Here is a 17403-nt window from a genome sequence, read left to right on the forward strand (position 1 = left end):
ATAGGGGGTGGAGAGGGGGGTGAAGGCCTAGGCTGGAGGGCTTGGGTGGGCTGGGAAGAGGACAATGGGGGGGGGGGAGGGAAGGAGACATATATAATATTTTCAACAATAAAGAATTTTTTTAAAAAAGAAAAATTTAGAAATTACAAAAAAAAAAAGAAGAAAAAAATTTTAATTAAAAAACAATAGTCTAGCTGATTTGCCTCAGTGGATGGAGCGTCAGCCTGCGGACTGAAGGGGTCCTGGGTTCGATTCTAGTCAGGGGCACATGCCTGGGTTGTGGGCTTGATCCCCAGTGGGGGGCATGCAGGAGGTAGCTGATCAATGATTCTCTCTCATCATTGATGTTTCTATCTCTCCCCTCTCCCTTCCTCTCTGAAATCAATAAAAACATATTTTAAAAACAACAACAAATGTTTTCTTTTACTTGGAGTTAGTTATGTTCAGGGTAGAGTCTGGGCATTTAGTAGGTTTGAGATGTACCCTTGTGATTAAGTCCTACTCTCAAAACCTGCCCAGGACACACCTCAAGCTAAGTTTCACACCCTTACCATCCTTGAAGGCAATAGGAAGCATTCTTTTGCCAAACACTAACTCTAACTGTATCATTTATTTCTTCTTGGTAGCAATTCCTCAGTGGTGGCTGCCTGTATGACATTCTTTCTTAAACTCATTTAATAAATATTTCTGGAGGGCCTAACATCACCAAGTAACCAAGTAGGCACTGGCGGTAAAAAGGCAGGTTTCTGCTCCCAGGGAGCTCACATTCAACTGGAGGGATGGACACAGACATATAAACAGAATTGTAATAAAATGTTACACTTGTGAGGACAGAATTGTGTAAGGCACAGAGGACAAAGTGATTCTATTATAGCATGTCACAACCTAAGGCGCACGGACTGTGTGGTTGGGAACTGGGTGGCATGGCAGGGTGATCATTCATACCTGTGGTTACTCATCTATGAGCTGACTCCAGAATGTGTCAGGTCAGGCCTACTGGTTCGGACTTGCCTCACCGGATCACCCAGCCAGCAGTGCCTTCCCTGTGCCTAGTCCTTGAAGACAATCCTTCTTAGTTTCACTTTTTTGCTCCTCTTCCCCAGGGTAGTAAGGGGATAATCAGACCAGGACAAGGTAAGGAGGGGGTGACTGACTCTAACAACCCAACTTGATGGCCAGCCGCTGGGAGGTCAGTCTTCTCTCAGGTCCCTGAATACTGAAGAGCCACAGTCTTGATGGCGTTCATAAACCCCAGGCCTGTCAATCTTTTGCAACTTTCTTCAACATCTTTTTTTTTTTTAACTCAGCCATATTTTTTTGTCAATAAGCAATCTACAATAAACAATTCATCATGTAAATTTTGGAAAAGGGTATTTTTCAGTATCATGCACTAATATTACCAAGTTAAAGCAATGGTTTAAGTTTTGTTCCTAAAAGCTTTAATAATCCATATTTTAAATAAAAATAATTTAATTTTCTTGTACATCCTGTTTAGGGAGAATATAGGAAGTAACACAAGAGAAGAAAAGAGAGGAAATGTGAAATGATTAGTGAAGTGAGTTGTTTGAGTTTTAATAAGAATAAACCAGCACCTAGGAAAGACTCATTGAGATGGTGTGAGCAGTTGCTTGGGGGCAGCGAGACATGGGCGATATGTTCCTCCCCTTCCAATTTTTCCATTGTCCTCTAAAAGGCCATTACATTCTAATGTTTTTTTAAAAAACACCTGCCCTGACCAGTTTGGCTCAGTGGATAGAGTATCGGCCTGCGGACTAAAAGGTCCCAGGTTTGATTCCAATCAAGGGCATGTACCTTAGTTGTGGGCACATCCCCCAGTAGGAGGTGTGCAGGAGGCAGCTGATCGATGTTTCTCTCTCATCGATGTTTCTAACTCTCTATCCCTCTCCCTTCCTCTCTGTAAAAATAAAATAAAATAAAATAAATAAAATGTATTTTTTTAAAATTTTTAAAAACTTAGTTTCAAAAGGACCTCACTCCAATTATTCCAGGAGTTAACATTTTTGCTCCCTTCTTTTCTATGAGATAAAATGTTTCTATTAACGTACTAATTTCTATGATAGTCTTTCTTCTATGGGTGCCATCTAGAAGAGAAATGAATTATGCCATTAAATGGAATAAATATTTACCAATGATGGTCATTTGTCAGATTTCCAGTTTATACTAACTTTCAAAGTGACAGCTGACTTGTCACTCTTCTCCAACATCCAAAGAGAGTCCACAGTCCCGGTCACGGGCCACGCCTCCTGTGTATAAATACAAGGTTTACTTGAAAGGTCTACCTCAAGCCCAGCATCTCTGTGAAGATTTTCCTAGCCACCCAAGCCATTGAGCTACTTTTTTTAAAAAAACTTCTATAGCATTATATGTATCACATACGTTTTATTTATATGATCTTACATTCTATTTTTTTATATAGTAGACTTTACTTATAAAGCATTACTGGTTAGCTACTGTGTGCTAGGAACTGTGTTAGCACAAGGAGAATTGAATAGGACAGACTGTAATAGAGTGTAATAAATAATAGCCGTTTCTAAATATGCACAGTGCTTTGAAAATCCAGAAAGAAAATACCTCACCCATCCACATTGTCATCTGTAGGCTATGGAGCAGGAATCTTCTCATTTTCCACTCCACACATTGACTGCACCCCAGGAAGTTGTTGTAGGTCTTTTAGAATCCAGAGCACCCACTGGTACAGTGGCTGGAGGTAGGACAAGCTTGCTTGCTCCTTCTCCCTTCAAGTTTCACCGATAAGCAAGGGTAGCAGGCTGCGTCAGGGGCTGCTTCCTTGGAAGGCTTATTTAGGGCCCCTCGGTGCTCTTAGTTGATGGCATGTTCCTTTCCCCCAGTTTCTTCCTTCCATGCAGCCAGCTAGACTGCAGTAGGATTTGGGATGATGACCAGGAGCTGTGGCGTGGCCATGATGACCAGCCTGGGCTTTGTGATCCAGCTGAGAATCACACTGCAACCTGCAAGGGTGTCTGGGTCCAAGGCCAGTTAGCAATTTCCCACATGTCCTGTGTTTATATCCCTCAGGAAACTCATGAGGAAGGGTGACTGTGGTTTGAAGTAGATCTGTACACCCCTTTCGTAATACCATCAACCGTGTCTCCAATTTCTTACATTGACCATTTTGGATAGAAATTGGACCTTAGATTTTTTTTTTAATTTATTTTTATTACAGGAAGTATTACAGATGTCCCCACCCCCATTGATGCCCTCCTCCCCGCTCCAGGAAAAAGGAACAAAACTTTGATCTGTATTTTTGTGTCTCTGTTTTTGAACCATTCTTTTTAAGATAAGCTTGCCTGATTGCCTTTTGTAAACTGTCCTGTGGAATCTTGAGAAACTGTGGTTTTAGAATGCATTCTCACCACACACACCCCTTCTAAGCCACCACAGAGAAAACAATTGTAATGATAAAACAGTGTTAGAGGGCTATCACTGTTGACTAATCTCCCTTCAACAATCAGAATGATGGAGTAAAACTTTGGTCCTAAATAACAATATTGTCTTACCACATCACTTTTGCTACTATCATGTCTTCAAATAAAAGATAACATGGAATTTGGATAAACAAAGAGGCAGATAAAATAAAAGTTTTCCAAACTATATTGACAACAGCTTTCTTTGGATTAAAAAAATATATATGAGTACTAAACTCTAAGCAAGGGAAAAGATTTTCACAGAGATCACAGCTTTTTTACTGATATGACCAAAGTGAGAAAGAAAACAAAAGTAGAACTTGTGTGAGATTCTGTGCAGTGTAAGAGATTCATTCTGCTTCCTGTGAAGGCTACTTCTTGCCCCAAACAACATCTTCCTTGGAACACAGTCCAACTGACATGGATTATAGTGGGTACATCCATGTGTACATCTGAGTAGACTAACAGACAATAGGGATGTTTTAATTCCTCCCTTCCAGAGCTATCCATTCTGCTGAATACTGTCAACTCTGTACGAGATGCTGTATGATTATGAAGGTGATGAAAAGACAGAGAATCTGATTTAATTTTCATTCCTCTCAAAAGAAGTCAAATGCCTTTCAAGTTTCTATGTATCGTAAAATAATGTTTCTTTCACTCCAGAATCTATCTCTGGACTAAAACTGCCTAGTTATTTAACCATGAACTTGAAAACTAAACTTTAGATTGGGGAAAAAATATGCTGTGTACCCAGAAAGTCCAGAGGACAGTTACGGAGGAAAAATTAAATTTCTTAAAGTTAGTGGTTTAGCTTCTATTTTGTAGCAATGAAATTTTGTATGTGATGTTGCATAACGGCGGTGCTTTTTGGAGTGGTGTGGGAGGTGAAGAGAAAGTCTCTTCCCGCGTTGTGCCTCTGACTAGGCTCTGCAAGCACCCTAGCGTCTAAAGGTGTCAGGACATTCTGTTCATTTTGTCGAGAAAAGAAATCTTGCCACTATGTGCACAACCGTGTGAATGAATATTCAGCACCTCCAACTCAGATTCACGGCTAATGATCTAGATTCTGAATTTTCAAGGGCAAATTGCACGGCCTCCTTCTAGCACGCTGCCTTTCCTTTTTAGCAGTTTCATCATTTGTTCACACTTCCAGGAGAAGAAAGAAGATGAAACATAAATTCACCAACTTATTTCAACTAAGTCCTTAATCTTGCCCAGGTCTCTGGTTCCAAGAGAGCTTGTAGAAGAGCTCTGTTAAGAAACAAAATTTAACTGAGTAAATTTAAAGATCTAATTGGCTTTATTAAATGATTCATGAATTGAGCAGCAGCTCATCTAGCAAGCAGGGAGACCCTCCAAGGGGTTAAACAAGGTGGAAGGCTTTTATAGAAAAGAGGGTGAGGGGAGGAAGTCATCAGCAAGAGAAAAATATAAATTCGCTGGAGGAAAGTAAGAGTTCAGGTGAAGACAGTTTCTCATTGGTTGAGCCCTGGCATTTCCATTGGCTGGGCTTGTTGCTGGGCAAGAGGAAAGCCTCCCTTCCTCCTGCTGGAGTGGTAAAGTAGCTGCACTTCCTGTTTGGGGATACAAGGGGTGTCTCCTCCTGTTGGGTCTATAACAGCTGTCTTCTTGTTTGGAGTAATCGACAGCTTCCTGTTTCAGGTAATTGACCTTGAGTGGTAGGACATGAGAGTCCCTCCACAGACCTTCCCTACTCCAATTTTAGTTCAGGCTGCCTTTATTAATTTTCGCAGCATGGAGCCCTCAAGGGGAGCCATCAGAAAACATAACATCGTCACACCTGGACAAACTGTGATCTCTTCATACAAAAAGACAGCAACCTAAGGAAATATTTCATGGCACTGTAATAAACAAACAAACAAATACGAAAATAATAAATAAATGCCTGACTGAATCAGGATCCAACCATCAGAAGGTTTCAATTACCCATGTGCTGAGCATCAGCAGAGAGACTGTAACACTGTGTGTGTGTGTGTGTGTGTGTGTGTGTGTGTGTGTGTGTGTGTAGAGAGAGCCTAAGAGGGGTAAACAACTGAATTTGGTCTGTTGCCTCCTTCAACAGGTAGCCTTGAACTAAGGGGCACAAAATTTGGTTTGTTCTTGAGAAGTCTTTTGTCTGATTTGCTGGGATCACTTTATAGGGCCTGTTCAGAGGCATTTGGAACTAAAGTCGGTATTTCTGATGCTGCATGGGTGTAGTCACCAGAAACTGAAAACACACCCATGCAGAGCTTTATTTACTGATGACAGTTTAAGGAACACAGAGCCCAAAGCAAAACTGTGAAGTACACGCCCGTTTGGTTCAGCAGATGGAGCGTCGGCCTGCAAACCAAAGGGTCCCGGGTTCGATTGCGATCAAGAGCATGTACCTTGGTTGCAGACTCCTCCCTGGCCCAGGCCCTGGTCAGGTCTCGTGCAGGAGGCAACCAATCAATGTGTTTCTCTCACACAATATTTCTCTCTGTCTTTTCCTCTCTCTCCCACTCTCTCTAAAAATCAATGGGAAATATCCTGGGGTGAGGATTAAAAACCAACAAACAAAACAAAACAAAAACTGTGAAGTACATGAGGCTTCTCTTGACACAGACCCACCTTTGAATCCTCCCCTATCCTAATAGTACCATGGCCCCTGCTCCCCACTCCCCATGTATAGCAAATAAGCACTTGAAAAGATGTGCAATATCTTAGTCATTAGGGAAATGCAAAATAAAACCATAAGGTAGATCACTACATACCCATTAGGATGGCTAAAATGAAAAAGATGGAGTATTCAAAGGGATGACAAGAATGTGGAGGAATTCTTATATACTATTGTTAGGTATGCAAGATAGCACAAACTTCTTAAAAAGTTTAATATACACGTACCATATGACCCAGCCAAAGAGAAATGAAAGCTTATATCCACACAAAGATGTGTACATAAATGTTCATGGCAACTTCATTTATAACAGTCCTAAAGTGGAAACAACCTCAGGGAAGAACTGCAAAATAATTAGTCCAAGAGAAACTATCCAGACAAAATAAGTACACACAGTGTTAAGAAACCCTAGAAAGAAATGCGCACTAACCTATGGTGGCAGAAAGCAGACCAGTGGTTCCTTGGAGGTGGCAATGGAACTGAGGAGGGGCAGGAGAGATGAACTGCAAAGAGAGGAGAAGTTTTTAGAGAGTGATGGATATGTTCATTATCTTGATTATGGTGATGATTTCATAGGTGTAAACATATGTCAAAACTTATTACATTTCTGCTTTTAAGATTCTCTCTTTGTCTTTAACCTTTGTCATTTTAATTATGATGTGTCTTGGTGTGGGCCTCTTCGGGTTCATCTTGTTTGGGACACTCGGCATTTCCTGGACTTGTAAGCCTATTTATTTCACCAGGTAGGGGAAGTTTTCTGTAATTATTTCTTCAAATAGGTTCTCTCTCTCTCTCTCTCTCTCTCTCTCTCTCTCTCTCTCTCTCTCTCCCTCTCTCCCTCTCTCCCTCTCTCCCTCTCTCTCTCATCTCCTTCTGACGCCCCCATGATGCAAAACAGCAAGAATAAAGCAGTTAGTTACCTACAATGGAGCACCCATCTGACTGTCAGCTAATTTATCAACAGAAACTTTGCAGGCCAGAAGGGAGTGGCAAGAAATAGTCAAAGTGATAAATATCAAGGACCTACAATCAAGATTACTATACCCAGCAAAGCCATCATTTAGAATTGAAGGTCAGATAAAGAGCTTCACAGACAATGAAAAGCTAAAGGAGTTCATAACCACCAAACTAGTATTATGAAATGTTGAAGGGCATTCTTTAAGAAGAAGAAAAAAGATAAAAATATGAATAATACAATGGCAATAAATACATATCTATCAACAATTGAATCTAAAAATAAAAATAAATGAACAAGCAATCTAATGAACAAAATAAACTGATGAATAAAATAGAACTAGAGGCATGGAAACATGAAACAGATAGATGAATGTCAGAGGGAAGGGGAGATGGGGGCAGGAAGAGATTAACCAAAGAACTTATATGCATATATGCATTACCTATGGACACAGACAATAGGGTGTTGAAGGCCTGGAGCTGAGGTAGGGGGAGAGAACCAGGTGGAGCTGGGCAATGAGGGTAAAAAAGGGGGAGATCTTTAATACTCTCAACAATAAAGATTAAAAAAAATAAAACAAAAAATAACTTATTAAATTATATACTTACAATATGTACCATTTATTATATGTCAATCATATCTCAATAAAGCTGTTAAAAATGAAAAAAATAGGTAGATATGATCAGTATTTGTAGTTTAAGTGGAGCCTGAAGAACAATCAATATTTAACCAAGATAGTATTTAAAGATCAGGTGTGTAGAATAAATTAGTGATGATGCCCTGAAAGTGTGAGTTCGACCTTCAAATAATGTCTAACATTTTTCATGGCTACTGCAAGGAAGTTTCCTGATTTATTTTTACTTCATCTTTACTAGGTTGTAAACAAGGTATATTTATTTTCTTGGTGACCAATGAAACCCTGGCCATTTCCTCCCAAGCACTCTTTCAACCATGAGAGTTCTACCTTCCATGTCCTGTGATGTTCCACTAAAAGAAATTTGTGAACTTAAGACAGAAATCACATGTATCACATATTTCATTTGAGTTTTTGAGATGGCTGCAAATGAATTTTTCCTTGTCTACCAGTTTTACAGTATTAAATAAGTCTTCATTTCTTTATTTATCCTTGAACACACCATATAACTTTAATCATCCACATGTGTGAGCCATTGTCAACATAATACCAAAAAGAGATAAGAAAAAAATGATCAGGAAAATATATTTTAATGTTATTTTAATGTGCTGGGATTTAGCTTCTAAATTTCTTGAAACAGAAAATTCGAAGATACAATGGCTAGTCCATTAATTACCTAAAATAGCTTTCTAAGAGAAATACCATGGGCTTCTGATACAAGATTATGATTAAGCATATGCATTTGCCTATCCTTCCCAAGACCCTATTTAATTGGCCATAAAGAAGTGTAAAAAATAAAGGAGAAAGAAAGAAAGAAAGAAAGAAAGAAAGAAAGAAAGAAAGAAAGAAAGAAAGAAAGAAAGCCTATAAGAGTAGAGAGAAAGGGGAAGGAATCATCCACATATGAAAAAATCAACAAATATCTAGACATTGGGAAGACGAAGGGAGGATGTTAACAGGAGTAGCAGCCATGGCTACCCCCCCAAAAGAAGGGTTGTGAGGCAGGATTTCAAGTAGAGCTGTAGGTAGGCTCTAGGCTCTGAATCTGTAGGTAGAGAGGGCAAAGTTCAGTGGTGGCCCTGAAAACTGGGAACTTAACTAAAGATCTCTTTAGAGAACAGTTGCGCCCATCATCCCTATCTCCACCTCCACTCTTCAATGCAGAAAAAACCCTTCATTCCATCCTGAAGTCTATCTCCACACTCTTTTATAAAGAAATGAAACAAACTGAGATTACCACGATAGCAGATCATGCTCAAGAGTAAAGTTTCCCCAATTCTGGAAGTTGGAAGTCACCAGAAGTCTGCCAGTCATTGTATCCTGTCCCTTTGTCTAAGTATGAACAGGCACCCAAGGATCACAGAATCTCTATATATAAAAGCCAAAGTGATTGGTCGACCCACCGACCGGTCAACTGGCCGACCGGCCAATAGCTATGACATGCACTGACCACCAGGGAGGCAGACGCTCAACACAGGAGTCGAAACCACAGGCATGGAAACATGGGACAGACTGATGAATCTCAGCGGGAAGGAGGAGGGGGGAGGGCAGGAAGAGATTAACCAAAGATCTTATATGCATACTAGAGGCCCAGTGCATGGATTTGTGCACCAGTGGGGTCCCTCAACCTGGCCTGCGGGGATCGGGCTGAAACGGAATCTCCGACATCCCCCGCGGGGTCCTGGATTGCTAGAGGGTGTAGGCCAGGCTGAGGGACCCCACTGGTGCATGAATCCATGCACCAGGCCTCTAGTGTATAAATAAAATCAACAGGACAAAACAGAAGGTTGCAAATGAACAGCCCTCAAAAGGAACAGGGAGAACCTCAGAAACAGAAGAGAAGTAGCTAAAAATTTTAATCAGTGTCCTCACAGCTATCAATAAAGATATGGCATCCAAAACATAACAACTGGAAGCCATCAAAGCAGCAGATTAGAACAAGAGGTCTGATGATTCAGAGAGAGAATGAGCGAGAGATCGCCCATATGACTGAATAAGTGGCACTAAAAGGGGGAAGAAATAACTTGGAAAAAGGACTTATTCAATAAGTATTTATTCAATGAATTCAAAACAAAATATCAGATTCTGAATTGAAGCAAATTTCCTCTAGCTGACTTGGAATTAGCAAATCATAGACCACAGAGAAAAATTAGAGTAATAACAATAGATGATTAGAGAACAAGAAGTGGAGCATACAATCCAGGGATGTTTGTATAGAATTTTTTTATAGTGCTTTGATACTTTGAAAGGATTCCAACAGTGTTCATCAATCCACTTGTTGGGGTCTTCGTAAATACATGAAGACTTTTAAAATAGCACTATATTCTGAAGTCTATTTTTAATATCATTGGACAAAGATGGTCTATTATTGGCATAGGATATTTCTTACTTAGAGCAATCAGAATTAATGCTATACATTTGAAGACAGGTTTCTTAGTGTAGCTTTATCCAAGATTTATAGAGTTACACTGAGCATAGTATATTCTAGTCAATTCTCATTTAACTCCCAATTTTAAGAAGGTGTAGCCGTGGTTAATATACACTAACATTGTATATACACGGATATACAAAGAAATACAGTTTCTTTATTTCATTGTAATTGTTCAGATTTTTTTTCCTGAGTCCCACATTGTTAAGGAATTGGAGCTATGTGGGGTGGCTGGTGGCTACATATTTTGCCCAATCTGCAGATGTTTATCCTGTCCAATCATTTGCAGTCTTTTCAGATCACTCACCTCCTTCTTGGATGACCTCAGGTAAGTGCTCAGGCATGCAGAAGTCAGCTCTGTCCTTCTGGGTGTAGGAAAGAGGCCTGAGGCTACTGCATCCTTAATAGATGCTTAGGAGAGATGCAGGGAGTGGAACTGCTTTCTGGACTGGTGACTGCGGAGGTGTGACAAACGCTACCTGGCTTTTTTTGAACCTGGTGGGCGTGGGTACGGGAGGCAGCCAACTGATCAATGTTTCTCTCTCACATCAATGTTTCTCTCTCTCTCTCCCTCTCACTTCTTCTCTCTAAAAAATCAATGAAAACATATTTTAATCACTTTCTTTATCTTTTAATCTTGCTAATGGCACATTTCTCCCAACATGTCTAAGCCACAAATTCTGCCCTCAGAGAAATTTGTATGTAATGTCCCTTATGTAATCAGTCACTAAACCATATATGTTTTCCCTCTGAAATGTGTCTCATGGTCCTCTTGTTCCTCTTTTCTATTGTCTTCATCTCCTTACATCTGAATCACAGCCGGAGTAGTTCAATGCCCCGCCCCCTCTACACTGCCCTCATTCTGTCGCTAAGAGCACAACATCATCTTCACTTATTTCTTGACCCCAATATTGCTGGTGCTCAATCAATATCATTAGATATATTTCAGTTTCCCAGTCCCCACACGGAAGTGTCTGAGCAGCATAGGAACTGCATCCACAGGGAGGGAGAGAGGACCGTCTCTAACATCAATGTTACTTCCCTCATGTGGAGCAGCCCTCAGCGCTGGCCCTCACTCCCACCTACTGCCCTGACAGCCTCAGAACACTGGGTTGGGTGGATCACCCTTTGGATCATTCTGGCATCTTTTTAAACTTCTTTTTTTCATCTTTCTACGGATGCCTTATAGGTGCATAGTAATGCCTTTGTGCCTTTGCCTTCAGTGTTTTGTGCTAGTCATATAGTTCATCCTAAGAACGTTGCCCTTGTTATTAATTCCATCCTGCTACTAGTATGTCTTGAAATATTGAAAAAGCAATGTTAAGGAACGGTGATGCGATTATTTTAAAGATACAGAGTAATTTCATGAATGGCCGTTTTCCTGACAAAGGGGGAGGGGAGAACGAGCAGAGTGTTCAGTTTCTAGGCTCCAGCACCAGTTCCCCTTCAGAAAAACCCCCATTCAACTTTTCTCAGGACAGCCTTCTGTGGCCACTCATTGTGAAGGACACAGAACACTGCTTAAATCTCTTCAGAGAAGGAGTGGCCGTGTGCTCAGATGGTACAACTGTTGGTAAATAAGCTTGGTTATGTATTTTGAATGAAGGGAAATCTTTCATGCCTACTGGCTCCCTGGGTTGCTGGGGATAGAAAGCAGGCAAGACTTTAACCGGAAGCTTGCTCTTTTCTAAAGAGCAATGCGGTAAAGGAGATGGAGACTGGGAGCTGCTGGAGCGGAACTGGCTGCGGTCCCCAGTGTCAGGCGTCCTCTGCGAGCCCCCCAGGCAGCTTCCGTCTGGGGGAGAGCTGCTCTATTGTCCTTTTGTGCACTCTCGTGCATTTCCCACTCTTTCTTAGCAAGATTTTTAATATGTAAGCAATGTAAACATCCTACAGGGGAAAAAACAGAAATAAAGATTTTTTAAAATCAACAAAGTCTGTCACTTCTACCCAGTCACCATAAACCACTTCTAGGTCTTTATTTCTCTCATGTATATGGCATATGACTCAATAATATTCTACCCTCCAATAAATGTTAGTTGGATAACAGAAAGTAATTGAATGATGAAAGGCTATACTCATATACTTACACCCATTTATGCTCTGATTTTTTTTTCTACTTTAACAAAACCATCTTATTTTTTAATATTGGTAGTCATTGCTTTCATTTTATGGTTTTGAAAAGTTCCATGGAGTGGCTATAACACAATTTACTTAATAATACCTATAGACTTGGGGAATGTTGACATTTTTCTTGATTTTTTTTTTATTATTATTATAGATAACACTGTGACAACATGCTTAATCCAGATTTTGTGGTCCATTTCTTGATAGATTCTCCTGATCAGGGGTAGAGAAACTTTTGTTTCCCTGTAACGGGACAGATAATTAGTATTTCTGGCTTTGAAGGCCCTGTGGTCTCTGCCTCAGCTACTCAGCTCTGCCGCTGTAGTTAAAGCAGTTATAAGCCGCACATAAGAGAACAAGCATGTCTATGTTTAAGTAAAACTTTATGTGTGTGCAATGACATCTGAACGTATTTAATTTTCGGAGGGTCATGAATTTGATTTTGTTTCAACCATGTAAAAAATGTAGAACCATTATCAGTCCACAAGCTGCACAAAAGTTGGCAGCAGGCTGGATCTGGCCGGCTGGCCTACAGTTTGCTCTATCGCCCAGGGATTTCTGGGTCAAACGATGTGCCATCGGTCAAGTCCTTGCTGGTAATTCTGATGGTTACCTTCAATTATAGTTCTTCATTGTTAAATTTCTGCGCTCAGGCATTTCAATAGTCAGCGTTCCCATCCTGGATCACATAATTATCAAGCGGCTTTGGCCAAAGAACCACTCTTGGAGTTTATGATGTCTGGCCGGTAACTTGGAGTGACAAGACTGTAGGAGAGGTCATCTGATCCAACCTCCTGCGGTGGCCGCCTGAAGCAAGAGCAGTTAAAAGGTGACAGAAAGGGCTCTCCAGGATTTCATCACCCAACCTTAAGCTTCCCAACTCAAGCACATCTCATTCTAATGCTTCCGTTGAGCCCGAGCACACCTGGCCCTCTGCCACCTTCAGACACAGAGATAATTATGAAGTTAATCTCTCTGCATTTCTTTCTCTATCCTGGGCTGATAATGGTGAACAAGAACTATTTCCTTTTGTGGATTGTGAAACTGAAGTACAAATGTGCCTTTTCTCTGCTAGGATGGTGACTCAGAGGAAAGGAAAACCACGTCCATTGCCTCCAGGGATAACTGTCAGGATCATATTCATATTTCTTAAGCATCTACTGGTTGGATGCCACAGAGTGAGGCACAATGGCAATTAGTCCCATTCATTACTATATATTTTTATTTTCCCTCCAACTTATTAAATTGTAGCCTGAGTGATTAGATTGCTTCGGGACGTAAGTATAGAATTTAAAATATTCAATTAGGACACAGAACGAGGCAGCAGCAGTTAAAATGCTGTGTATTAAAATATCAGCTTTACCATACAATTCTCCAAATCTGGGAGGGGCAGATGATAAGATGTTCTGAAGGCCAGAGGACTTGGTCAGACCAGGAAGGACAGCCCCCTGCAAGAAGAAAACCTTTCCCCAGCTCCCTGCAGATGGCATTTGCAGGGAGCTTATCTCATCGGCCAGTTTTCTAAATTATTTCTTCATTTTAAGATATGAAGCACAGTTCTCGTTCATAGTCCAGAAAGTTAATAGTTTTCAAATCAGAGTGCTCATTCAAGAACTCTAGCTTATATAATCCCTCCACCAGCATGTTCTATGTATTTTTATGGGATGTTTGTATAACGTAGGTAATCAATTACACATGAAGAAAATAGCCATTTCTCTTCATTGGAATGTCATAGAATCTAAGGCCAAAGTTGCTCATGGCTGAGGGTCACTAATGGGTAGAGTGTTATTTCACTTTATTCCACAGTCTGGGGGGTAAAGTAAGGAGGGGGGGCGGTTACTTGTCTTTATCTTTAAAAATAAAAGAAGAAAAGAAATCAAATGTGGGCTCAGTAATTATGTGACTGGTTCTAAGTCATACAGGGCTATTTAGGCTGCAGAGAAAAGAGGTAAATTCAAAATGGCTTTGACCAGATTTTTTAATGTTCTTCCAAAAACAGGATGAGCTGTAATATGGACAAGTATAAAATGATACACCTTCAGGGAAAAGAAAAGTCAACAAGAATACATACGCAATGTAGGAAAGGATCACCGATTAGACCTCAGTACAATAGGAAAGAACTTGGGCTCATGTTCAACAATAAACTGACTTACATCAAAACGATGTTCCTGGAAGGTAAGCCAATGTAGATTTAGGATATTTTGATGTTTGCCATCATGTCATAGGTTCAAAAAGCATTCTTTGTTAAACAGCATGATTCTAAAACAGCACTCGAGGATATCACCTGGAGAGTCTTTAAAACAAAGACTCTGGCGCCCAACACTGTAAATAGGATATAGTCAGCTCTTGAGAAAGGTCCCAAGAATCTGCGTTTTGAAGGCGCTGGCACATGGTTCCTATGCAGGTTGCTTTCCGGAGCACACGCTGTGATCTAGAGGGTGATGAATTCCTTCCAGTCCCTCTGCGTGGGGCTCAGGTGTTGACCGTTAGTGTCCGTGCTGCTGACTGTCCATTGAGTGATCTGCTTACTGGGCTTTGCACAGACCTCAGAATGAAGAGAAACTACATTCGTGTGCAGGCCACCCACTTCCGTCTTTCATTCCTTTAACCAATATAACTCTATTAAAACAACTGCTCAGACGACATGCTCAAATGATCTGACCATTTCTCTGTTCTCTAAGCTTCTTGAACACAGGTTTGTTCAAGTGTTTTGTTCACCCTCGTGGCCTTAGCGCTTAGCACGGTGGAGTTCGATTATATGTTTTATTTTTGGAATTTTGGGGTGCTAAGTACATTATTGATTTTTAATGTTATAAGATATGGTGTGACATATAACATGTCTGTATTTAAAGGAATAGAAATCTCTGAGTAACAAGTTCCACTTACATTCAATCTTTATCGCCATGAATGGAAACCCTTTTCTCCCTTACTCTTGTGCTTGGCCTTCACCCAATTCTACCTGCTCTACCTCTTTCCTTCAGTCACATAATCATTAAGCCCACATTTGATTTCTTCTCTTCTTTTATTTGTAAAGATAAAGACAAGCCCACATTTTATTCCTTCTCTTTAATTTATAAAGTTAAAGACAGGCAACCCCCCTCCTAATCTGACTTTTGAGCCATTTCAGATTACCTTCACAGCTGATTACAATTGATCACAGAGAAGGTATTAATTGCCTTCTTAAAAACAGCACTGCGTTTCCTCCCCTTCCTCCAGTCAGGTTTAAACCTGTCTTCTCTCAAGAAACAACTGCTTTCAGTTTCTTCATGCTGTGATGCTGTGGCCACTTTTACATCTAGCTTCTACGGTCCTAGGCCTCAGGCTTTCTTCTTTCTTTTCTCTTCTCTCTCTCTCTCTCTCTCTCTCTCTCTCTCTCTCTCTCTTTCTCTCTCTCTCTCTCTCTCTCACACACACACACACACACACACACACACACACACACACACTGAAGCATACACTATTTGCTTCTGCACATTCCTATTCTTCTCTTGTCCACTCTAGTTAAACATCTTCTTACCCACTTACCAACTTCATTTGGGTGTTACTTTGTATGTTATTTTTCAGATAATGTATAAGCTTTCCCATTATTTTGAAGTTGTAACTTAATGGAATTTCTCCTTCTGCCATGAATATTTTATGTTTAAACCAAGCGAAATTCTTTCAAATCAAGTTCTACTGTGGTTTCCTCAAAAAGGCAATCTTTGCTCACCAACGAGTTTGAGCTTCATTCAACTGTTGCGTTTCTTAAGTTGCCATGGCATGCTGCAGAAAAAAAGCTACATCCCCCGGAGATAGATGAGTGATGTTGGAGAGCTGTTTCCTTTAGGGACCAGAATGCTGAGGGGCAGTTGTACTTTCTTCAGTTATATGAAGGGCTTTGGAGGAAGACGCAATGTTACTAGTTATCCATGTCTAGCAAGAATAAATACGAGAAATAAAATAAAAATGAATAAAATAAATAAGGGTTTAAGTTAGAGAGCTGCAAGTTTAACAGCGGGAAGAACTCGGCAGCAACAGTCACCTGAGGATGAGACTAGCAAACTCACGTGAAAACTTCGGATTTTCACTTGCCCAGAGCAGGGCCTGGCTGAGAGGTTCCCCTGCAGCCTCAATGAACTGAAGAGAAAGCATGACTACGAGGATGAATATGACAATGATTTTTCTCAAGTTAAAACAAAACACACAAAAAGGAGCATTTGACATTATTTGCATACTGGGTCATCAAATGAGATGCAGCAGGTGCCCAAAGAGCGAATGAGGCAGTGACCAAAAGAACTGGCCAGGCGTTTGTGACACAGAAGGATGACACTGATTTGGATGGACTAATATGCACTGAAAACACACATCTGTTCACTTAGTCCTCAGCTGCCAGGGCTGACCAGCAGACCTGAGAGGCAGATGAACAGATTGCTCTGACACACGTTTCTGTGAAAGAGAGGCTAAGGGGCTGTTTTACTTTAGAAGTAAAAAGCAGTCCTGTTTGCCTGCCTTCTTAGGCTTTTATTGTCATAACAGCTTGAATTAAAATTAACCTTTAGATACAATTAGCAGGGTAGGTATTCTTGAGAAAGTATGTGCTTTTACAAGGCCTGGCCTTTAAAGACTAAACATAGAGATGCTAGCAAAACATCCCAGGCGATTGGACCTGTTTGGAAAAATCAAGGGAACCACCTTCCCCTCAGAGGCCCCCGACCTTTCAGAGAATTTTTCTTACAGATCTTCAACCAAATCCCGTGCTTCCACACCATCAACGACATGTACTGGGTGTGTATTGCATGCCCAATACTATTCTGGGCACTTGAACAAAATAGAGGTCCCTGTAGTTTCCATGCGGTTTGAGGACACCAACAATAAAGAATAAATGTGATAAGGAAATCATGAAGTATATTAAGAAGTGATAAGTAATGAGAAAGAATGATAAAGTAGAGCTAATTAAGGGGGAGCAGGAGTTCAGGGGAAGGTGCTAAATTGCAGAATTAGAGCAGCTGGGGCAGGCCTCACTGAGAACAAAGATGTGAGCAAAGATTTGCAGGAGAGAGAGAGCCCAGAGGCTGACCTGGGGGAAGACTAAAACGAAGACGCCCCCCCACCCCCAACTCTCACAAGGCACTTGATGGGTTTAAGGAACAGGAAGGAGACCACAGCTGCAAGGGA

At 40.7% G+C, this 17403-nt stretch overlaps 1 protein-coding gene across 1 annotated transcript in view; it reads right to left on the reverse strand.

Annotated features, from left to right (window-relative positions):
* The window catches only part of SSPN (sarcospan), a gene marked incomplete at its 5' end in the record, with an annotated part of 49304 nt that extends 45407 nt beyond the window's left edge, over positions 1-3897 (reverse strand). Inside the window, 2 exons of the mRNA XM_081084155.1 lie at positions 2187-2264; positions 2598-3897. Of these exons, the coding sequence (XP_080940281.1) occupies positions 2187-2225 (39 nt within the window). The remainder of the gene's footprint in view (positions 1-2186; positions 2265-2597) is intronic.
* Between the last annotated feature and the right edge of the window lie 13506 nt (positions 3898-17403).

This window comes from Myotis nattereri (genome assembly GCF_964212035.1).
Source record: "Myotis nattereri genome assembly, chromosome: 2".
Taxonomy (NCBI): domain Eukaryota; kingdom Metazoa; phylum Chordata; class Mammalia; order Chiroptera; family Vespertilionidae; genus Myotis; species Myotis nattereri.